Source organism: Hippopotamus amphibius, chromosome 5 (assembly GCF_030028045.1).
Source record: "Hippopotamus amphibius kiboko isolate mHipAmp2 chromosome 5, mHipAmp2.hap2, whole genome shotgun sequence".
NCBI lineage: Eukaryota > Metazoa > Chordata > Mammalia > Artiodactyla > Hippopotamidae > Hippopotamus > Hippopotamus amphibius.
The window spans coordinates 120,751,376-120,776,811 of record NC_080190.1 but is presented as its reverse complement, the minus strand read 5'-3'; the positions used below and the strand labels follow the sequence as shown (position 1 = coordinate 120,776,811).

The window sequence follows — 25,436 nt, the reverse complement described above, 5'->3', positions numbered from 1 at the left end:
TAACATTTTCAAGAGGCAAGTTAAATCGTATTAATAAATTGTTTGTTGGTTGAATATTTAGTGTGTTCTAGGTACGTTATCTTTATTTTTAATATTTGAGAAAACTCAGAGTTTAAGTAGCTTGATACGAGCTTCACACAGCTGATAAGTAGTCGGCTGGGATTAGAATTCAGATACCTCATGGCTTCACATACACCTTGTATTAATTAAATGGCCTCTCTCCAGGTTGTGTTTTTAAGCTTATGCTCTAGTTAGAGGTTTTGTGGATCTGTTCTTTACAAGTATGTTTAATTATATCCATTGATTATTACATCAGTTTTTATGTGTACATATTGTTATTTTCCCCTTTCTAGCTAGTTCTTTGAGTAAGAGGGAAATACCAAACATTTCACATCACTTTGTTTAAAGGTCATATATCTTTAAACAGCAAAGTAAAATTTCACTATTACTGACCAATTTCAGAATTCTGAATAAACTATTTTAAAGTGATTATTTGGACATAAACTGTTAAATTGATCGTACCTCATTGTACCAGGTTTGAAGTAAAAGGTGAAAGAAAGTTTTGAGTTATTATTTTCCATCATGGGTAGGTGGAAATTTTGTTCCCCTTCATTACCCAAGATACATTGTTCTAATTGATATTCCACTTAGCTAGCAATTAAAAATTTATCTTGTTTAGCAAAACATTTTAAAAATTTCCAATTATAATCGAAGCTCTGCTAATTTAAAATGTGTTGACCATACCTTACTTTTAAACTTTGAGTAGTTTCCTACAACTTTGTTCTTACTAGAACCCAAACCAAAACCCTTGCCTTGTGGAAGGAGACTGCTTAAATTACTCTCATAGAGCTAAGGAAAAAACATCTCATTCAGCTAAAACTACTGAAAGGATTAAGAAATAAATAGTTAGCATTGTTTGATAAACTGGAGAAAGCAGGCCATTTATCCAGTGTACTTGAGGATTCTGGGTGGTAGTAGAAGCACTGTGGATAGCTCTGTAGTCAGATAGGGACAGCAGTGCATCTCTGCTTATTAGCCTGAGCTGACTGTTTGACAACACAGTTGTGATTAATGGAGCACATTTTAAAGTAATTTAAACTTATAATTTTGACAGAATCACTAATTTAGCATGAAGTAGTAAAACTCATGATTTAAAAAATAATTGAAAAGATATCTAAAAAAAGCCCCCACACCAAAAAGGTTTGGACCTGGTCCAGCCTCAGAAGTGACAGAATTGGCAAAAACTTGTTACCCATTTAATCTAATAATATAGGTTGGGTTTTTGTTTTTGTTCTTTGTTTTTATTTCTTTTTTAAAATAGGAATCGGTATGTATTAGATAATCTGTTAAACCCAGGAACCAAAACCTGTTTTCTTTGAGGAACCCCTTGAGCTAGCAGCTTTTTAAAGGGTTGTTTAAAAAAAGGTGAATATGTGACTGCAGCGGGAGACTGTATTTGGCTTGCAAAGCTTAAAATATTTACTCTTTGGCTCTTTAGTTTGTATCATGCGATGGGTATAGACAAATTAGGAAGTTGATGTGTAACTGTTGTGCAAAATCCAGCATTTGTGAGGGTGAAATAAGAATATTCAGTGTAAGTTATGAGTGTAATTTTGCAAACACTTTATCATGAAGAATGAACTGAAAATTTTTCCACTTTGTCTGTTTTTCCCCTCCCACATCAAGGTAAGAACTTACTGAGTCCAGATTTCAGTGCCAACATTCTAAATTAAAACTTTGAAACTGATTACCTCCATATTTAACTTAGCTCTCTTATTCTTCCCTCATGTGGAATTTGTTCACTTCCCTGTGCAATGTCTTTTTAACTGTAGGTTTTCTTTTAGAATGAGTATCTTGTATCAGTATTTTTCACAATATAGGCATTCAGTAAGTGGTTAAAGAATAAAGTAATAAAGGGAAACCTTTAATAACTTTTAAAAAAGACAATATAAAAATCTTGATTGTATATGTTCATTTATATTGGCTGAACTTTTGAGCTTTATCACGGTGACTTCAGTATGACATACTATGAATACTTTAAACAAACAATTTAGTGATTGATTTATAAACACAGACTGTGTGTGTGTGTGTAGATATGTAGCTGTCACCACTGAAGTTTACTCATTATTACTTGAAGTTTTTTTTTTAACTGCTGTTTGTGATTTTGAGCTTCCCTCAGGCTTCATTTCCTTCATACTAATATTGTGAGCATTCTTTGAATATATTTTCAAATATGGTTAATAATTATCCAATATAGTTAAAGAATATGTTCAACTAAATTAGTAAATAGTTGACACATGTATTTCTAGTTTAGAATACAGTGGAATATACTTAATAGCAAATGTTTTTAAAGTCATTTTTTTTTTCTTTAGTGTTAGTGACACAGTTTTTGCTTTTCACAGTCAAGTTTTACTGGAAATACTTGGTAAAGCAATGTCTTAATTATTCATTTAAATGCAACCCTCATTTGCTTCTCTTGTTATTTTCATGTAATTCTATTAGAATCATTTCAAAAGACAAAATATTAAATTAGCTTTCTCATAGGCAGTGGACAGTTTTAACAGTTGTATGTCACAAGTAACTTAATAGTAACAGTAAGGCATTTTAGTTTTCAATAATAGGCCTTTAAAAAAGTAAACTGAATTCCAGGTCGTATCTGTGATGTAATTGCCACACATTTATATGGATATACTTTCTTGAGTGGGAAAGCAATGGCAGAATAATCCTGAGAATAGCCCAAAAGAAAAAAAAAAAGGATTTTCTCCATTTTGCACTTTGCTCCATTGCATTCTCTGTTTTGTTCCAGGGAACTTAGAATGCCTATGTAAATAAAGTGAATAATCAGCTTTCAAAATGGTGTTGACCCTTGGGGAGGGGAATACAAATTGTCTTGACTGGATATTAGCTTAATTTTTTCATCTTGTGGAATTTTACAGATTGTAAAGCTCTGTCAAAGGCTTTAAAAATTACACCTAAATCTGAGTGAAAATCTATTACAGTTTGTTGCTTGGTGTCCTTGGGGGATGGTTTCAGGACCCCTGATACCAAAATCCACAGATGTTCAAGTCCCTTATATATAAAATGGTGTACTGTTTGCATATAACCTATGCACATCCTTCTGTATACTTCACATCACCTCCAGATTACTTATAATACCAAATACAGTGTAAATGCTATGTAAATAACTGCTTGTGTGGTGAATTCAAGTTTTGCTTTTTGGAACTTTACGGAATATTTTTTTTTCCCTGAATATTTTCACTCCATGGTTGGTTGAATTGATGGGTGCAGAACCTGTGGATTGGAGGGCTGATCAGACATATTTTTGGCATAAGAAACCTACTTTCAGAAGAAATCTGTTTGTTTTTCCATTTTATTTTTTACATTGGCTGCTAACAGATTTGAGATTTTTGGCGTTTTTATTTTTTTCTTTAGTAAGCTTTGATTTTTGGCAAGTCACTAAGGGGATGATTAGGTAATTTTATTCAGAATAAAGGCTGATTTAATTACAGTATTTCTGGAAAAATGATAGCTTATTTCTAAATTAAAATTCTGAGCAGGAAGGTGATAAGTTTATTTTGTAAAATTTGGAAAGTAGAGTATAAAGAAAAGAGGCACCTGTTACCAGCCATTAAGAAACCTTTAGGATTTTGTTTCCTTTTTCAAAATGAGCAAGGCAAAACAAAACAAGAAACAAATATGGATCATGCTGTAGGTATAATTTTGAATCTTTTTTGTTTTCTCAGAGTGAGAGCATTTCTCTGTTTTTTCTTTATGAAGGTACAGAATTTAATTGCTGAACTGGATTCCATCATATAGATATACTGCAGTTCCTCTATTACTTGGCATAGTTTCCATGTTTGTTTAATCCTTGCATATAAATTTTTTGATTCCTCAGTTGCTTAAAATAATAACAGTATTTCTGTAAAGTTTATAAATCAGCTTTTTGTAGAAATTAGAGTATTTTAAAATTGTACCCAGAGGATCTGATTTTTAAACAAAAATAATCACCATCCCACCCTCTGCCCCCCCACCAAAGAAAACAAACCTGTAATTTTATTACAAATATATTAAAATAAAAACAGTCATCGGTGAAATTTTCTCTTGATAAGATTGGATTTGAAATTTTAATTTTGTTTATCTGGAGCGGGTGCATCTGTTTTCCATTTATTTAAAACTATGATTTTAATCTTTTAGATGTCCCCCCCAATCTTCAGAGGACATTTCGCTCCTGATTATGGTCTTTTGTTTTCCAGAATAACAGCTATCCACCCATGTCAGATCCGTACATGCCTAGTTACTATGCTCCATCCATTGGATTTCCATATTCTCTTGGGGAAGCAGCATGGTCCACGGCTGGAGACCAACCTATGCCATATCTGACAACCTATGGACAAATGAGTAATGGAGAACATCACTATATACCAGATGGTGTGTTTAGTCAGCCTGGGGCATTAGGAAATACCCCTCCATTTCTTGGTCAACATGGATTTAACTTTTTTCCTGGTAATGCTGATTTCTCTACATGGGGGACAAGTGGATCTCAGGGACAATCAACACAAAGTTCTGCTTATAGTAGCAGTTATGGCTATCCACCTAGTTCTCTTGGGAGAGCTATTACTGATGGACAGGCTGGATTTGGCAATGATACTTTGAGTAAGGTGCCTGGCATTAGCAGTATTGAGCAAGGCATGACTGGACTGAAAATTGGTGGTGACCTGACAGCTGCAGTGACAAAAACTGTAGGAACAGCTTTGAGCAGCAGTGGTATGACTAGCATTGCAACCAATAGCGTGCCCCCAGTTAGCAGTGCGGCGCCTAAACCAACCTCCTGGGCTGCCATTGCCAGAAAGCCTGCCAAACCTCAACCGAAACTTAAACCCAAGGGCAATGTGGGAATTGGGGGCTCTGCTGTGCCACCACCTCCTATAAAACACAACATGAATATTGGAACTTGGGATGAAAAGGGGTCAGTGGTAAAGGCTCCACCAACCCAACCAGTTCTGCCTCCTCAAACTATAATCCAGCAGCCTCAGCCATTAATTCAGCCACCACCATTGGTGCAAAGCCAACTGCCTCAACAGCAGCCTCAGCCACCACAACCACAGCAGCAACAAGGACCTCAGCCACAGGCCCAGCCTCACCAAGTGCAGCCCCAGCAGCAGCAGCTGCAGAATCGCTGGGTCGCTCCTCGAAACAGGGGGGCTGGCTTCAACCAGAACAATGGAGCGGGCGGTGAAAACTTTGGTTTAGGTGTTGTTGCTGTCAGCGCTTCACCTTCAAGCGTAGAAGTGCATCCAGTGCTGGAAAAACTAAAGGCCATAAACAACTATAATCCCAAAGACTTTGACTGGAACCTGAAGAACGGACGTGTGTTTATAATTAAAAGCTATTCGGAGGATGACATACACCGTTCCATTAAGTACTCTATCTGGTGTAGTACTGAGCACGGTAATAAGCGTTTGGATGCAGCTTACCGTTCCCTGAATGGGAAAGGCCCACTCTATTTGCTCTTCAGTGTGAATGGCAGTGGACATTTTTGTGGAGTGGCTGAGATGAAGTCTGTTGTGGACTACAATGCGTATGCTGGTGTCTGGTCTCAGGATAAGTGGAAGGGCAAATTTGAAGTTAAATGGATCTTTGTCAAAGATGTTCCCAATAACCAGTTACGGCATATTCGCTTAGAAAATAATGACAACAAACCAGTTACCAATTCAAGGGACACTCAAGAGGTACCCCTAGAAAAAGCCAAGCAAGTGCTTAAAATAATTGCTACTTTCAAGCATACCACCTCAATCTTTGATGACTTTGCACATTATGAAAAGCGTCAAGAAGAGGAGGAAGCCATGCGTAGGGTAAGAGTAATTTTTGTGTGTAGGGTCTTTATTGGGGTGGTGTGTATATGAATATTCTTTAATGCCTTTTAATGTTACATTCTGAGTTGAAGAACTTTACTCTGAAGGAAATCAACCACTTAGCTTAAGAAAGACTACAAACACCCTTGAAGGCCTGGGATGCCTTCCCGGGGGTAACCCTTTCTCTAATTTGCTTCCTGCCTATTTTTCTTACTCCTCAGGTGATAAAGGTCTTTTGAATCCTGTTCATCAAAACTCAGTTGTGCATTTGTAATTAAGCAGTCTTATGAACTGCCTAGGGATTGTAGTCACTAATCTTAAACTTTAATTTTATGGAAAAACGTATTTGGAGTTTGAGACAAACAGCTTTTAAATACATGTTTGAGTATTACTCATTTTGTATTTATGATAAAAAAATAGATATTTTTCCCCAGGATTCCTGAGGCATTTTTTATAATTTGTACCAAGTGCTTGTACAAAGTATAGTAAGGATTTGACTTTAGGAAGGGAGCTTAAGAGTTGAGAAGAAGTGGACTTAGGTTTAAACTCGGTGGAATTTGATTTCTAATTCTGTTTGCCCTCTGTGAGACTCTAAGGAAGATTTACCCTGAAGTTACACACTGTTTATACTTGCATCAGGTTGGCCAGGATTTGATCACAGAGCCCACAGAGTAGGACAGACTGAGGAATGTTTTCTGTTCCAAACTACAAAAGTAAATTGTGGAGTCCTATTTTTAGGCGTAAAAGAGAATGGATGGAGTAGGCAACTAGCAGATTTTTCCATAGACAATACCATTTACATTTCAAATGAAGCAGGGCTTAAGTTAGGAGCTTCTCCCGTAAATTATGTTGGTTACTCTGGAAAGCGTCTGTGTAGCAGTTAAGGTAAAGCAGGAACTTCAGCTTTATCTGTGTGTAAAACATGAGCGATTCATTTCTGTGTGTGAACCTAAATGTCTTGTGGCTTTTTAGTCTGTACAGAAGAAGGAACTGTTTCAAATAACAATCCTCACTGCTGAAGAATGTTGGAATAATGATCCTAGAGCAGTAGTTTCCAAACCTTAAGGCATATAAATATCAATTAGGGTGCTTCCTGAAAATGCAGCTTGAGACCCACTTCAGGAAAATCTGATGTATTTGGTAGTGTACAGGCGCCTCAAGTGATTCTGGTGCTAGTGATTGCTGTACTGAATTGTTAGAAACTTTGCTTTGGAATAATACAAATAACTGTTAACGGCCCTGCTCAACCTTTCAGATGAATTGCTGAATATAACTGTTTTCTCCAGGTTAAATGTGGGAAGTGAGGGGGGAAAGGGAGGATCAAGAGTAAGTAGCTTCTGAGTTTTTGAGCTCAGCAGTTGAGTAAATGGTCCCAGTAAGTGCCTTTACAAATAGTGAATCAGGAGAAATGACTCAACTTTTCTTTCTCCCACCACTAAGGACGGGTCACGCTTTTATGTCTTACCTCATTTCTTCTCTACCCAGTCTGAAAATTTATCCTGTTTTTTTTTATTATTATTATATAACTGTCTCAGGAATTATTTGTGTTTTGTAATCATATATACAACAATTATTTAAACTTTATATTTTTAAACTTAAAAATTTTACATTTAAATTGTTTCAAGGCTTACTGCCAGTCTTTTTATAATGTCTAAACCCACCTTTGACATTTTAGTTTTGAATCTAACTTGTTTTATCACCATCATCTTTTTTTTTTTTTTGAAGAGTAATTTGGTAATATATTTATTAAGCGCTTCTAGATCCAAAAACTGCCTTTCTTTGGCCATGATATGTGAACAGCAGTTTTATCTGGATATAGAAATCTTGGGTCACAGTCTTTTCATTCAGGCTTTGTTTTATAGTTTTCTATTTATAGTATATTATTTATAGTTTTATGTTATGGAGAAGTCTGAGGCCAGCCTAAATTTTCTTTCTTTGGAAATGGCTATTTCTGTCTGTGTGCACAAAATATATTCTTGCAATGTGAACATGTATGTGGAATGTGTGCAATATGGGTCTCATAATTTTCCTTATTCCTTCACCTATAGGCCAAGTTTTTTTTTTTCTTTTTCCTAGTAATGTCAAAATATATTGAATCCTTTTGTCGTTGAGTGCCATTGGTTCTTATCTTTGTTATCTTTCTTTGCATTTGCAGAATTTCTCAAAATTGGATTTCCACATCATTGATTTGATTTACTCTGTGTTGATTCTCTGATTTGTGAGGTTTTGTATTCTTCAGTGATGGTATTGGTTTGCTTACATTATTACATCTAGCTCTCCCTTTACACCTGCTGTTTTCTTACCTGAATCCCTTGTTCCAGAGTCCATCTTGATTTTATTGAGCACAGAGATGACCGTTGAAAGCTGATTTCTGCTTCCTGTAATTATCATTTTTAGAAACTCCTTCCTCTTCCTTATCCTCTTTAACTTTTTTTTGTAAATTAACATACAGTAAGATTGTAAATTATCTTTTGCTGCCTCTTTCTAGTCAGATGCTCCCTTCCCCCTTCTAGTAATGCACTGATATTGTTCTCTATATACGGCATTTTCCATAATTTCATATGTAATCTTTTGACACTGGAGTCTTTTACTCAGCACGACATCTTTGCAATTTATGTTGTTTTGCATATCAGTTCTTTGTTCCTTTTAATTACTGTCATTCCATTGTGTGGATTTACCACAATTTGTTAACCATTCCTTCTTTGAAGGACATCTGGTTGCTTCCAGGTTTGGAGAATGTATAAAGCTCCTATAAAAATTTGTGTATATATCCTTAAAAAAATTTTTTTTTTAAGTCATACAGTAAAAGTCACTTTTGGGGGAGTACAGCTCTATGAATTGTAACCCATTTGTAGGTTTGTGTAACCACCACTATCAGGGTACAGTATTCCCCCCAAACCATCTTTTTCTGTCCCTTTTGTATTTTTATCCTTCCCTGGTGTCTGTCTGAACTCATTATAGTTTTGTTAGTATCCTTTTTGGTGAAAAATATTTGAAAACTCTGGCTTTTTTTTCCTGTCATCATTGAACCAGTCAGAGAATCATCTGGATCAGGTATTTCCCCCAAATCAGTTTGTTTTTGTGTGTGTGCTTTAATGCTTGGTGTTAGTTACATATTCTCTTTCCATTGCAAATGTGGAGATGGGAGAGCCATGATGTATGCTAACTTTACCAGTGAAGTGATTCATCAGCCTGTGAAGGGGAGAGCCAGTGCTGTGGACACGCTAGTAGGTGGAATTTGACTTTACTTTGAGTTTGAAACCACCATGACTGAAAACTGTTTCCTCCGCTTCTTAACTTTTTGGCATTTGGGATATCATGTGTCCTTGCCATTTTCCTCCTGGTGCTGTTAACTCCTTGTCCAGCAGAAATTGCAGATATTTGTTTGTAGATTTCCTGTTAGATATGTGTGTGTTTGCACTTTAGCTTTCCAGCAAAATTGCTTTCAAATACTCTTGGCATCCCAGTGATGAGTGATGTGCTCCCTGTTTTGGGTCCTCCTTGGCTCCATCAAAGAGGACAAATTAGTGGTGTTTGCTAGGATTTCCTTTACTAGTTATTATGCCTTTTTTCTTTTTTAAAAGGAGTTGCAAGTCATTATTTAGTGTTCTCTCTTAATATGACCCCAAGTGTCTTGTATTCAGCTAAAATTCCTCAAAGCTTCTGATAGGTGGAGGTCACATTTTCCCAGGTGCATACCCTTCAGAGACTGTGGGTAAAGTGGGGTTTCTTAGACAAGACACAAAATGGCACTACTTATAAAAAGAAAAGATTGGTAAAAATTTGCCTAGATTAAAATCTGTTCATCAAAAGATGCTTTAAAGAAAGTAAAAAGACATGTGAAGAACTGGGAGGAACTTGAACGTAACTGACCAGACAGTTATGAAGAATATATAAAGAACTCCTATGAATCAGTTTGAGAAAAAAAAATAACTAATCCAGTACAAAAATGGGCAAAAGATATGGATAGTCCTTTCGTGAGAGGAAACAAATATGGCTGATAAGTGTAAAAAGATATTCAGTCTTAATAATAATTCAGGAAATGCAAATCAAGACTATAATGAGAAAATATTTTTTATCCACTCATCTGGCAAAATTGAATTTGATAATAGCAAGTATTGCAGAGACTGTATACCAACAAAACATCTTATAAAATTGCAGGTGGGAGCATTAAATTGACATAGCCATGTGGGCGGGTAGTTCTGCATTTTCTTACAAAGCTGAGCATTTTTAGTACCTTATAATTCAGCAGTTCTCCTCCAGGATATATACCCAAGAGAAACTTCCAGCATCCTCCAGAATACATTTAAGAATGTTCTTAGGAGCATAGTTGATAATAGTAAATAACAGGGAATAACTCAGATGTCATCAGCAGAAAAAATGTTTGCTTTATGGTTTTTTTTTGAGCAATTCGAGAGTGCATTTCATACATCATAGCTCTTTACCCCAAAAAAGTATCGTGTATATTTCCTGAAAATAAGGATATTCTCTTTACATAACTGTGATACTCTCTCAGTTGGTCCACAGTGTCCTTTAAGCATTTTTTTTTTAATCTTTTTTTGTATTATAAGATCCAGGCTAAGATTAGAATAACCAAAACAATTTTGAATAATAAGAACTATTTTAGAAGGCTTATACTAACTTGACTTCAAATTTTTGCCTTCCCCAAGTTTGGGAAAATTTTTTTCCTATACTTTTTAAAAGAAGTTTTGTAGTTTAAAAGTTTACATTTAATTTTGTGATTACTGTAGCTTTCATTCATTTCTCTTCTTACTGTGTTCATGTTTTTCTTTAAGTTCTTCAGCCTACATGTGATAGAAGACAAGAAGTTTAAAAAGCTAATTCCATCTTGTCATTGCTGTGTCTTTTTTATTGACTAATTTTTCCCCCTTCTGGTTATTTTGGCAGTGGAGGAATTCCCCAGCTTGCTTTGCCAACACAGCAGCCTATGGGGGAGCTGGCCAGACATACCCTGTCTGGTTATATAAAACTTGGAGAGCCAGGCTCTCTATCTGAGAGTGAGGAGTAGTTGTGAAACATAAAACTGCAGGAGAAATCCATGCCAGTGACTGTGGTGTTTGTATAGTTCTTCATTCTTAGATTTGAACACAATTTTGATATATTTGATTAAAATCAAGCTTGATGAAAAAAACAACTAAGATAGGATCTCTAAAAGAAGTAGGTAATTCAGAGAGCAGAAGATAATTTATAAAACAAAATTTGATTTGTTAGGATTCATATGTAAAAAAGAAAAAACCAGAAAATATTCTTGGAAATGAAAAACATTGTCAAAATTTTTAAAAAATGTTTCTTTTTAAGCAAATGGATTACTAAATGTTAATGTTTTAGATCCAGTTGATGATCTGGAATTTCAAATCAAAGAAATTTCCGAATGTGGAGCAATAGAGATGAAAAATAAAAGGTTGAAAGATGTGGTGGAAAGGTGGTCTACTATCTCTAAAGGAGTCTTTTAAGAAGAGTACAGGAAAAAACAGTCGGAGGGAAGAATGATTAAAGAAAAATTTCCAGAGCCAAAAGATACATGTTTTCAGAATGAATGGGCTCACTGAGTAACCAGCAGGATTATTTAAAATTTTAAAAGGAAAAAAAAGGTAAGATAAAGAGACAAGCTTTCTGAACAAAAGACAGATCACCTACAAATAAACTGCAAAGGAAGGAGAGTCAGATTGTTACCAGAATTCTCTCATCTACAACTCTGGTAACTTAGATATAAAATCTTATTTTACAGTGTAGGGGAATGGGGCATAGAATTATGTTCTTGAAGATGAGCGTTGAATTGTGTCAGTAGCAGGGAGAGTGTAAAATAAAGATTTCCGGTGTACAAGAGCTTAACTACATATCCTTCATGGGAAACTCGAAGAGGTATTTCATCAGAATGAAAAAGGAATTCAAGAAAGATAACACCTGGTAGCTGGTTATACTAGAACATATGTCTCTCAACAGGGACTCCCGTATACATTTTGAGTCAGACAGTCCTCATTGTATGTAGTGGATCTCGGAGGGCGGTAAGCGTCTGCCTACTCTGTCTGTTAAATGGCACTGTGGTCTTTGAAGCCTGACAAACACGAGCCCTTGGTTGGGAAGCACTGACCTTGGAGATGCTCTTTGAGAGCAGGACTTGCTTGTTCTTTGCTGAATCCTTAGCACCTAATGCTTGGCATATAGTAGGCGGAAGTCATAGGGACAGTCACTGGAACTAAAAATAGAGTTCTGTTGTAGGGTGGGGGAAGAAGAGAATATAACATTCACTTTGATAAATTGTTCATCATATACAATGGGAATTGATAGCATCTGAATTGACAAGTACAATGAAATACATTGTATTTGTATTAAATACAAAGAAATGTATATATTAGTATGCCACTTAAAGTTACAGTGGTAACCTGTCAGAGGAAGTTGAAACATTGGTTTGGTCAAAAAGTTTGTTTGGGTTTTTTTGTACTGTCTTACCAAAAACCCCAGTGAACTTTTTGGCCGACCTAGTGGAAAGGATTAGAGGACGATAGGGGAGCTTTACTTTTTTACTTTAACTTGCAAGTATTACTTCTAACGATAAAGCTAGTTTAATTGGAAAATAAAGAAGACAGAAAACTGCTGCTGTCCTGAGTATATTTGTCCAGTATAAATTCGAGTAGTCTACGTAGCCATAGACTCTACTTTTGACTATTTAGATAACCTTTTACTAAAATGTTACCTTTGTTATACTGAATGTGCGCCATTTAGCTTCTTGTATATTCTTTCATTCTTATAAATCCTTATTGATCAGTAAACAGTTTGAGGTGAGATTTTTAGTTTAATGGCTCTTTTAATTCCATATAGGAATAATTAGTGTTTTCAGGTACCTGTAACTTTGAGATGAACTTCTAAAATATAGCATTCACCCATTCCCTCAGGAAGAGATGAAGCCCCACAGCTTATGCAGAAACAAGCAAGGCATAATTGTAATAAAGTCCTTATTAAATAGTTTTAATTTCCAGAACCATCTGTGTATTGTAGTCATTTATGCTATTTTATATTGTTGAGTGTTTCCAAAGAGTAAATTTTAGTCCCTGATAGAATTTTTTTCACAATTGGAATAATTTTGATTCTGAGATATGTCAGGTCTGCTGCAGAGTAATCAAGTTTGTGTTGATATACAAGAAATTACTTCAGCAGTAGTTATACCTATGACAACAGTAAGCATTTTCTGGACAGTTCTATACTTTTTCTCAAGTGGAACATTTAGTTTAATGCTTTCCCATTAATCAGATTACAGTTCTTAGGCCCAAGAATGGGTAAAGTCTGTATCCAAATACCTTTTGGTAAACTTTTCTATGGTTGCAGTTCTTACTGAGTTGATTCTGATGAACAGTAACAAATCCAGTGTATAAAATCTTGCCTTTCCTTTGATCTTCACTGTAAAATTTAAAGAATATTTCTCTGGAAAATAGTTTTGCGCCCAGGATGTATCACACTTGATAGAATAAACTTATATTACATATTTAAATGAGTGGTTCTATGATAAGACATTGAGTGATATTTTGAATAGTGAAGATGATTCCATTTTTATTGTAGTAATACTCTGTTCTGAGCTTGATAAATAATTCTTTATAAGCCAGAGTTGGGAAAGGAGGTACTTCAATTAGCATTTTATAACACTGATTTTTTTTTCCCCTCAGATTAATTTTGGCGCCCCATAGAGGAGTTAATAGTGGCTGTGTTAAATTCCAATACTGATAAAGAATTTTATGAGTCTTTAGGAGATGAATTACCTATAGCTTATTGGGTTAATCATAGATCTTTGGGAGAGATTTCTTTTATATCTGTTATGGTGTGAACAGTCATCCTTAAATTGAATGGTATTTCAGTTACTTGTTTTTCTTTAGCAGCAAATGCATGATTGCAGTCAGCCCTCCATATCCACAGATATGAGCCTGCAGAGGTGGAACCCGTAGGCACAGAGGGCCAACTGTAAGGACCTTGAGCATCCATGGATTTTGATAACTCATGGGGGTCCTGGAACCATTTCCCTGAAGGATATATAGTAAAAGACCTAGGATGTAAGAAAGCTTCATTGGACAGTTCCACTTGTGAACAACAATCTGTAATATAATAATTTTATTATTTTCATTTTATCACAAAGAGTCCAAAATCTCACTCCAAAAGAGGGTTGCATGTTGATTCCTTTGCTTGGCTTTAAAAATTTGTTGCTAGGTCCCAGGTAAGTCCTTCCTCTCCCACCCCCTCCCCGAGGATTCTAGCATATATCTTGTGTTCTAGTCAACCTTTATCACCATATATTTAGATCTTGTGTGTTCCTATCTTAACTGTTCCCTTAATCATTCAACAGATAAATATTAAAGATTACCAGTAAGCCACTTAAGATAAATAGCCCTTTCTTTGTAGAACTCAGAGTTATTAGAGAGACAAACATAATTTCTTTCAGTAAAATTTTGTAGTTTTCACTGTTGAGGACCTGCATAGCTCTTACTGAATTTTTTGCTGAGTATTTTATATAGTTTTACTGCTGTTGTAAATGTAACTTGTGTTTTCAGTTTTCCCAGTTGTTTGCTACTAGTTTATATCAATAGAAATGTCCTATATTGTGTGACTTTGCTCATTTACTTATTATTTCTAGTAGCTCTAATAGAACATCCTTAGGATTTTCTGCCTATAAATCATCTGCAAATAGAGACCATTTTATTTCTTTTTGATCTTTATGCTTTTTTCTTGTAATTTTGTTACTTATATGGTATTACTTCAACATAAAATTAAGTGAAAACTCTAAAATAAAAATAAAAATACCCATAAACAAAAATTTTAGTGTGATGAGTGATGTTATTTTGCTGAAACTAAATCACAGCTCAAAGCATGAATTAGTCCTAAGTCTTGGAACCATGCTTCTACTTTCATTTGGACCACCTCAACTAACATGTTATGACTGTTCTCCACTGTTTTTCACTATTTGAACTTCTTCCTAACTCTTCCATTTTATAGTACACTTTGAGGTTTTTTGATCTTTGATGAGTAATTTTTATGTTATTAGACTGCATCTATTCTTTTCTTAAACTTGACATACTTCTTAATTTTATAAATGCAAACATGGGCACTGGAACCTTTTTAAAGTAGTTCTTCATTATAGTGTGGACATGTTGAGGATCATGAATGTCTTAAATGGAAACGTAAGCTTAAAAAATTTGAAAAGTTGACTTCCAAAAACACAACCTTCAGAGCATAATTATTGTCCATTCCCTTGATGATTCTTATTTGAAATTATTTTACATTGCAGAATTGGTCTGTTTTCCTTTACATTCTTTGTCTTTTGCTCTGTTAATGCAGAAGGGGTCCATCATGTTGTTGAGACAGTGCATGTCAGAAGCTTATCTCAGTATTATAGCACATTAAGGGCTCTGGGCAAATGTACAGGTTTTTGAACAGCTGCGGTTTTTTTTTTTTTTTTTTTTTATTTTTTGGCACACGGGCTTAGTTGCTCCGTGGCATGTGGGATCTTCCTGGAGCTGGGATTGAACCCATGACCTCTGCATTGGCAGGCGGATTCTTAACCACTGCGCCACCTAGGAAGCCAGCTGCGGTTTTTTTTATCCATCCCTTACTGCCCTTGTTCTACTCTTTAGCTTGAATTTTTTCCCATCTTGTCAGCCAGCCTATGCAGAATTCACTCCTGGTAAGTCATTAATTTTCCTGAAGAGTGGAATCTATTATATATTTCAGTTTTAGTCATTGTTTATCCATAAAATTTGTCTTTTTTTGAAGTATGTGTACTTTAAAAAAAAAAAATCTCAAGATATAGTGTGATATTTCATTGGTTTTAACTTTTGGGCAGAATTTAACACTTATTCTCGTAAACAATAAAAATAAAAGCAGAGCAGCCATTAGAATAACAATATTCTGTAGAACATATATGTATTTTGTATTTCTGCAGCCATATGATATGATATTTAATATGATATCTGGGGGCTGTAGTTTTCTAACTTAGAATTTTTTAAAACTTCATTTTGAAATAATTTTAATTTACAGAAAGATAATACGGGCAATTTCTATATATCCTTTATTTAGTTTCAAACTAAGGAATTAACATTGGTATGATGCTGTTAACTAAACTACAGCCTTTTTTGGATTTCTCATTTTCCTACTGGTGTCTTTTTGTGTTTAAGATTTGGAACATCAGCTTTGCATTTAGTTGTTCTCTATTTTTTTCTTGTACTTGCATTCTGAGTGCCTATCCTCATTTTCTTTCTTGATGGTGTGCCTTCTTAGATACACAGTTACTTTTTTCCCTTGTGGCTCATTTGGGCTCAGGTCTGGTTAGTGAAATATTGCTAATGATGATAAACCTACAGATGATTAACAGGAAGTAAGTCTTTACCTGTAATGTTAAGGTGACAGCCTCTCTGAGAACACTGAAGAAAATTTTTTCAGCTCTTTCCTACCCTTAGGTGTAGGGAATTTCTTATTAGGTCATCTGTTAAGCTGTGTCAGAAAGACATGGGTTGGCAAGTTAATTTCCTCCCAGAGTTCATCTCCACAGGCCAAGATCTCTGATGCCTTTACTCAGCTCTGGATGGGGAAGACCCCCCCCCCGACCAGAGACTCAGAAGCCCTCAGATCTCTCAGTCTGCTTGGTTGAGACCTAGCTTTATTCATGGAAAAGGGAGGGAGGAGGGTTTCCTCTGCAGATTGTTTTTGGAATTGTTAATCATTATTAAAAATAAAAATTGAGTTCTGCGAATCACTTTGGAAAGTCTGTATCCTAAAGAGTGTACATGTCTAAAGTGCTGCCTGCTGAACTGTCATTACAGGCTTAGTCCTTTCCCAGGTGTGGTGGACCGTGGCTCCTTTTGTATAATTCAGGTTTCCTGTCTCCCTGTGTTACTTCCCGACAGCACACCAGGGCATTTAATTATGGTATCAGCTGTGTCATATGTACTTTATTTTATAACAACACTAAAAGTTAATTGTATCACTGATAGCTCATCATTTTTTAGTCTTATATTTTTAGTGGTCTATAGCTGATAGCATGCACGTAGATTTATCATCATATTCAGATGTTTAATACTGACAGTATCAGGCACTGTTAATATAAATGTGGTTTTTTTGTTGTTTTTTGTCTTGGGGTTTTTTGGTTTTTTTTTTGTTTTGTGTTTTTTGTTTTCATCTAAAGCAGAGGCATTGATGGCCTCGTAGACTTCAGGAGGAATTGAGTTTTGTTGAAGGACATTCACTGTGCCCAGGACTTGGAGATTTGTATACCCGTCCTGGACCTTTCCTTCTTTCTCCAGACTCGTGTATCTGATTGCCTATTTAACATCTTCACTTACTTGTTCAATAAGCATCTTAAATCTAATACGACTCCTGTTTCTTTGCGTGCCCCAGAGCTTCTCCCTCTTTGCCCCACTGTCCTTCCAGTTGTTTAGGCCAATATTACTGGACTAGTTCTTGATATTTCTCTTTCACACCCCAAAACTAACCAGTCCATCAGTAAGTCTTGTTGACTTTGCTTTCAGAATGTATCCCGAATGCAGGCACTTTTCACTTGCTCTCCATCATCATCGTACTGGATGATTATTGTGCTGGCCTTCTTTCTGGCCTTCCTGCTCCTACTTTTGCTCCTCTCTACACTCCCTTACCATCAAAACAGCCCTGAAGAGATCCTTTTGTGACAAGTGAAACTGGACTCAGTTTTCTCTTGCTTTTCTGAAGTTAGTATCAAAGTATTGCTAACCTCAAAATATGTCAGGAAATATTCCATCTTTTTCTAGTCTCTGGAACAGTTGGTGTAAGTATAGAATTATCAGTTCTGGGGCAGTTAATCAAATGCACTTGTGAAACCACATGAGTGGTAGTTTTTTGTTTGGGGTGGATTTTTAATTGTTGGTTAAAGTTCTTTAGTTATTGTAAGTCTCTTCAAGTTTTCTTTTTATTCTTGAGTTTGTTTTGGTAAGTTGTGTTTGGTAAATTATATTTTTAGGAAGTTGTCCATTTTGTCTTAAGCTTTTTTTGTCTGGTGGCATTAATAGTACTTTAATTTTTTTACCTGTAAGTCTTCATGATATTGTTTATGCTTCATTTCTTTTTTTTTTAAATCATTCTTTCCAAAGATTTTTCTATTGTTAACTTCTTTTACCCCCAAACACCAGTTTTTATTTTTGTTCTCTTAGGCCCGCTTTATTTTATTTTTGTTTTCTGTTTCATTATTTTCTCCTGCTGTCTTATTCATTCTGCTTTGGAGGACTTACTGCTATTCATTTCCTAACATATTGAGTTGAATGATGAGCTTGTTATTTTTCAGCTTAAAAAAATTTTTTTTTTAATTCTACACATGTAAATTTCTAAGTTTTTTGTTTTTTTGTTTTTTTAGGGCTTAGTTTTAGTATATTCATTGTACTGGTGTAAAAAGTTTGAATTTTTGTTAGGATTTTTTGGGAGACTTGTAGAAAATGTGTTTTGGAATTTACAAACGTGGTAAGATTGTGTTGTTGTTGTTGTTGTCGTCGTCTGTTTTGCTGTTAAAATTGATGTCAGAAAATATAATCTGTATGATACCGACTCTTTGGTATTTAGATTTGTTTTTCTGGTCTGGCCTATAGTTCCTTTTTGTGGTTGTTCATTGTGTACCCTGTAATTATTTGGCTCAGTTTTCTGTATTCTGTATATTCAGTCTTTAGTTTTACTAACTTGTCTGCTTTATCAATTACTAAGAGAAATGTGTTAAAATCTCGTACTATAATTAGGAACCTGTCAGGTTTTCTTCGTAATCGTGAGAACTTTTAATGTATGTAAAGTTGTGTTTTTATTTGTATTTTAATACTGTTACAGCTTTTTACCAAGTTTCTTAATATTAGTGATTGTTTTAGCTCCAACAGTGCTTTTTGCCTTAGCATCCACTTTAACTCATATTAATATAGTTAGTTGAGTCAGTCTTTTGTCTTGTTTTTCATTATCTTTAACTTGTCTGTGTCCTTATGTTTAAGGTTAATTTCTTGTAAATCATGTGTAACTAGATTTTTTTTAATGAAATTTGAGCCTTTTGTATTTCTGCTGATGAACCTACATTTTTTGATTGCTTGATATAAATGTAAAATTATATAAATGTGATGTATTTCTGCCATTTTATATTTTGTGCTTTCTAATTAATCTAGATCTTTCAAGCTCTCCTCTCCCCCCTTTTCTGTCCTATTGCGTTGATGGAGTTTTTTAATTTTTCCTCTTTTCCTGTCCACTGAGTTAGAAATTATGCATTATGTATATAGATATAATCTGTATTTTTTATTGATTCAGTTAAAGGTACCATAGTTGATAACAGTTCAAACTGAAACTGCATCTCTAACTTCTATTTAAATAACACATGAGCCTAATTCATAAACCTGATCATCCCCTGCAGATGAAATCTCTCTTTGTCTAACTTATCCTGAAGTAGTATTGCCCTTTTTTCTGTAGTTTTGGGGCTTTTCATGGAGTTGATGAATTTCTCTACTAGTTTTGATCAGTCATTTCTTGGGGAAGAATGAGCAGTGAGCTGTTACCTCTTCTTGCTTCATCTGTAATCCTGTGCTTTATATCCAGCTAATTAAAGCAGGCTTCAACATTTCTCATACCAATCTGTTTCCTTTAGCTGAGAAATAAACTTCCTTTATGTTAAGGCTGTTTTTTTTGTTTGTTTTGTTTTGTTTTTTAAAGCTTTAGGGCCCTTGTAAAATTAGACTACAGCTTCCTGATTCCAAATTCTTCTTCCTCTTCTTTTTTTTTGGTCTTTTTTTCCTTTATGTTGTTGAATTTTTTTGTTTATCCTTTTGAAACATGATTAATTAGCTGGTTCTGTTTACATTTTTGTTTTATTCTTTAATTTCAGAATATCCCACTGATGCTCATGGGTATCAAATAATTTATTTGTCATTGTATAGTAGGGCATTTATGTGTTAGCTTTCTGTATTAAAGTTATTCAAGTTCTAGGAATATATAAAAATGAAAAAGGAAGGACTTTAGTAACAAAGAACTTAAGGTTCTCTTTGGAATTTAAAATACAGTTTTCTGATGCTGTCACAGAGAGTGGGACATTAATTTGACTCTTTGCAAAGTATATACATATCTATTACGGAACATGTATTACTCATGAAAAAGTGGGAGTAGTGAAACCAAAAACAGAGTCTCATGTGTTAGACACAGGTGGCTTTCAGAGTGTGGTTCTTGGACCAGCAGTATTAGGATCACTTGTGAACTTGTTAGAACTGCAAACTCACAGGTTCAGCTTCATTCAGATCTTTGGGGCCCAATAGTCAGTGTTTCTACAAGCCATCCAGGTGATTATGATGCTTGTTAAAGTTTGAGAACCAGTGAGTTACACATTAAAACAGATGGCACAAACCAGCCACATAATGCATTCATTTGATAGGCATGCACAATGCTAGTCATCCTTTTGTCAAAGATAACTATTACAGGTGGATATTTGATTAATAAACATCATGAAAATATCACTCAGCTTAACTTGTTCAAGGGGTTTCTGCTTTCTTAAAAGGAATTATTTATAAGTATTATTAATATTTCTTCATGTGAAAAATTATGCTGAATGTGAGAGTATGATATGAAGGGAGGTTGTGATTCAAAGTTGTTTTTTTTTAAACATTGAAAGCTTAATTTAATGCAACTTTAATGCAGTTTAATGCTACTCTTTTCCTTTCCTCCTAACCCTACCTCAGCCAGTAGTTTTCAAATTGCTCCAAAGAACTTTTAGTCTATTTGATATCTCACCATCAAAAACTGATTGAAAGGGCTAGAAAGACATTATTGTAATAGTCTCACCTAAACAAAATTCTGTGGGAAAATAGGGCTGTGGAGAGGCTGTGTAATCTCCTGAACTAGGTCTTTGTGTTTGGAGTTCTTTATATTAAAATGGTTTATGGTAATCCCACTAAGGTGTGTGTAGGTAATAGTAAATCGTTTTTAACTGATTACTTGAGTTAGTATTTGAAGGACTTACGGAGATGGTTTATATTATAAGTGCATATAATTTAAATTGTTAAATAATGAAGGTGTTTTGTTAAAGGTCTGTGTTTTTCTTTCAGGAGAGAAATAGAAACAAACAATAACCATATGAAGATGTCCTGTTAGAATTACAACACTAATGATGTAGACTCTGGAAATGCCTAATAAGTCAAAGAAGACGTTATTAAAGCTTTTTTCTGCTTAAGGTGACATCTTTGAACTCTAACACAGAATTGACTCTTCTTGTAATGGTTTTCATCAGCGCACCTGCCCTTATACTCTCACCAAACACACTTGAGAACTGTAACTTCGTCAAGCACTTTCTGTCCTGAAGCTTTTACCAGTATCTGCTGTCTTTTGTAATTATGCATCCTAGCTAAGGCACAGAAGACTGAATGAATGCGAGGATTCATTAACTCTTTGAATTTGTTAAATACTAACAGTTAACCATTAGAAGTGGTTCAATGATGTAAGAGTCACACTGCTTCAACTTTTTCTTTGTTGTAGTTTTTAAATTGTCAATTTTTAGCTATTTGACAGATTAAAAGCAAAATAATCATGCCATATTTAGTCCTGGAGTTCAAGTCTAAATGTTTATGTGAAAATTATTGTAGTAAACTTTTAATATGGCAAAGCAACCTTAAGCTCTATTTTAGCCAAATGAAACATAATCTGAGATTATATTAGAACATTTCCCTTGTCTTCAAACTGTTTGGTGTAACAGAATATTGATATGCAGCTTGGTGGATTTCACCAGTTAATGCACATTCTTCTCCCCTCCTTCCCCCAATAATACGTATACTGAAAAATGTGCATTTGTCTGAGGAATTATTTTGTTTGCTACCACTTAATGAATCTCAAAATTTTGAGTAATGTACCTCAGTCTAATCAGACTTTTTATGACCTTTATAACTACATTTACAACCCTTAATTCCTATCTCTGGGTGTTTGCCAGCCTGATTGCTATCATGAAGTAAAAATTTATTACTCTAGGTATTCACTAGCTAAATAAACATAGTTCTTGTTTAGCAAGCATATATTGTTCCTCAGCTCCTTTCTCCAGCTTTTGCAGTGTCCTGGCATCCTTAAAATATTTGAAAATATGGCCTTGATCCATGGGTTAAATCAGTATCTAAGTGAATGTGTTGATGTTTTATTGATCAGATCTATATAAATGGGAATACAGCATATATCTGGGTATTCTTATAGTTATCTTTTTAACATCTTATTTTTTTCATTAATTACATATCAACGTTAATTTTGTATCTTGAAACAAATTGATTTTGTATAATTAAATGTGTCAAGCCTCTGTATTAACTGATTTGATGGCATATGGTTATGAAATAATGTCCTGCCCCTTATATTACTGTTCCAGAAGGAGAAAGCTATGTAGACAGATACATTAAGGATGAAAATAGCAATACAGTAGATTTGAATACCTTGATGTTTTGCATTACTCCATTTATGTTTACATCATGTTTAGAAATGTTTTCATTTACTGTGGTCTTTGGTCACTTCAATTCAAAAATCTAGTGACAGATAATTTCTTTGAGGCTTTCATTTATATGATTTTTTTTATACAATGTTTTCTTAAAATGTACAAATACTGTATTCAAGTGGGGAAAAAAATACAGTATTTGTAGATAAATTGTAGCTACTTCACAGTGCTTTGGTAGTCCCAGTATAGTTATCAGTGTTTACTGAAGGGAACATCAAAATATTAATGGTATATTACAAAATAAAGACTTTCTTAAAGGAAAATTGCACCTATTTTACCTTTTTAAGAGTAAGCCATGAAATCTTGTAACATGTCTCTTAACTATTTATAATGAAAATTGGCATTTGGGTATAGTCACCACAGCAGTGTTCTACATCCCTGGGATTATATGGTTAGTACATGTCAGAGAGGACCATTGTCACTCTGGAGGTCCTGTTGGAGAAAACTGTAAAGGGGTGACCTTGTAGAAAGGATCTGAGTCCTCTTTCTGAGGTTCTCTTTTTCTTGGTGCTTTATTAGCAACTCTGAATATTTTTATAAAACTAGTTACATTATACGTGGATTGAAACTTATTTAATTTACATTAGGTTTCTGTGTAAGAAATGTCACGGAAACACTCAGCAAGCAGGCTGATTGCAATAGCAGACTCAGAAATGTCAGATGTAACTCAGCAGTCTGCTCACGGTGAGGAGTACATCCCAGTGCCTTTAACCTGGATTTCCAATATTATGTGAAATAGGTGCAGCATTCCTTTGGGGGTGGGGAGTGGGGCAAAAAAGACAAAACGAAACTTTTCAATTGATAAAATTTTTTTTTTCTTCCTCATTTAAGTTTTCTTCAGAGCACCTACTTTCTCTCCCTCCTTGGTCTGTCAGTGTACGGCAAAATGTTTTTCCTCTTAAGTGTGATGATCACAGGTTGTCTCAATAGCACAGCGAATGGAAGGTTTCTTAATTGCAGTGACCAAAAGGGAGAGAAACTGGGCTCTACGGCAGGAGACTGATCCAATGTTTTGAGTAATCACAAATTAAGACATCATTGGCCCAGTAAATTTCTTGCTTAATGTTTTTCCAAGATCTGGTTTGAATGTTTCTTAATTAAAGTTATCTTATGTGGGTGTTTTATTTTGAAAGGTATTATATAGTTTGTATATTTTAACAGTAAGGGGGAAATTGTAACCAAAATTAGTATTCTTTCTCTATACATATTGGTACTTGAAGATTCCTTTCAGAAGAAACCCCAGCCTTTTCCTAAGTTCAGTACTTAATTCCTCGTTTTAACTTAAGTGATCTTTCTAATTCAAAAGCTGTGTGTTCTTTTTGAATACCATGCATGGGGGTTAAGCTGATGTTAAAACAGTTTGCAATAAAAAAAAGAATCAGCTTAAGTCATTTAATCATTTCAAGTGCATTCTGCATCGTATAAAAATAAGTTTGAGAAATTTAAGAGAATTGTGTTTCATTAAGTTTTGCATATCTTTTGTTATGCCATGTAAATTCCCTTCTTTTCATATGATTAAAGAAAGGTTATGATAAAATGATTAGTTCATTTACATTCACTTGTAGCAATTACATGAGAATTTGAATTTTGTCGTGTTTGGGTTTGTTCATTCCTGTGAATGATGGTACAGTTAGGTGAGATTTTCTGTTATGGTACCCAAACTCACCATTTGGTCCTCTTTAATCTTTGAGGGTTTCAATAAAAATTGTTCACTCATATCTGTGTTCTTTCCATTTTATCTTTATGAATATGTATTGCCTGCCAGAAAACGTAACATTTTTGTCAACTGTTATGAATTTCCTGATTGACATATCTTTCAAGTACAAATAAATTATGTCACTCGATTTAGTTGGCCATTTGAAATTAAGTGGGGGAATTAAAGAGAGGAAGGATAACAGTTTATCCTAATAATCTTTATTCTCTCCAGTGAGCTTACTGAATTACATGCTCTTAATGCTAAACTTAGAGCAAAAGAGAAAGAGGCTTATTTAATAAGGAGGAAGTTTTGGCACCAGCTGTCTGATAACACTAATCCCCCATTCTTGTCACCAAGGAATGCTTTTTAATAGTGTGTACATTATCCTTCGGCTGGTTACAGCTTATGGAGATAGGATCCTGGTGACTCAACGGTGCGTTGATAATCATGCTGGACTCTCAGCGAAGGCACTTGTTCACCTGGGGGAAACCAGAGTTAGCTTTGTACTGCATACGGCACTGTTAGCCTGCCATCAGGGCACAGGTTTACAGACACGCCAGGTGTCCCACACTGCAGCGTCACCAGAAGCCTCCTTTTTACTGGTCATCTCCTAAAGAGAGGGTTTGCATCTCTTCAGCGTACTTATATTTGAGGCCACTCATTTATAGTTGGGACCCTAATTCTTACTGGCTTGGCTTTATCTTGCTTAGTGACTTTAGATTTAGTAATTCTAGTGTAGCAACTAAAATATTCTTGCAGTTAGAAGTTAACTGACTGAAACAGAAAAACATGGTGTATTAACACATATATGTGGAATCTAGGAAAATGGTACAGATCAACTGGTTTGCAAGGCAGAAATAGAGACACAGATGTGGAGAACAAACATGGACACCAAGGGGGGGAAGCGGAGGGGTGGGGGTGGTTGGGGTGGGATGAATTGGGAGGTTGGGATTGCCACATGTACATTAACAATAAGAAAAAAGTATCAAGTTGTACACATTAAATATGTGCAGTTTATTGTATGTCAGTTATACCTCAGTAAAATTCTTTAAAAAATGAATATTAGAGACAACAGAAAAATAATAAAAAGTTAACTGACCAATTCAAGGTTTCTTTTCTAGTCACAGAACAATTGACCTGTGAACGACACGGGTTTGAACTACATGGGTGCCCTTGTGCACAGACTTTTCAGTAGTAGATACAGTACTGCACAGTCTGAGGTGGGCTGAATCCGTGGGTGCGGAGGAATCTCGGATATGGAGGGAATATGTGTGAGTAGGGCCGACTGTAAGTTGTATGTTGCAGCGGGTCAGTGCCCCTAACCCCCCTGTATTTTTCAAGGGTCACTTGTACTTACTGCGTAAGCCTAATGTGTATTCTTTCCTCATTT

At 35.0% G+C, this 25,436-nt stretch overlaps 1 protein-coding gene across 11 annotated transcripts in view; it reads left to right on the top strand.

Moving 5' to 3' along the window:
• The window catches only part of YTHDF3 (YTH N6-methyladenosine RNA binding protein F3), a 35,886-nt gene extending 10,956 nt beyond the window's left edge, over positions 1 to 24,930 (top strand). For 9 of the 11 annotated variants that reach the window (XM_057734984.1, XM_057734977.1, XM_057734981.1 and 6 more), the window contains 2 exons: positions 4,254 to 5,852; positions 13,742 to 14,654. In XM_057734984.1, coding sequence (XP_057590967.1) covers positions 4,254 to 5,852; positions 13,742 to 13,807 — 1,665 coding nt within the window. In that variant the 3' untranslated portion in view covers positions 13,808 to 14,654. Of the gene's footprint in view, positions 1 to 4,253; positions 5,853 to 13,741; positions 14,655 to 20,932 lie in introns of those variants that run through there. The other 2 variants (XM_057734982.1, XM_057734979.1) reach the window with 1 other exon arrangement.
• Positions 24,931 to 25,436: the final 506 nt, after the last annotated feature.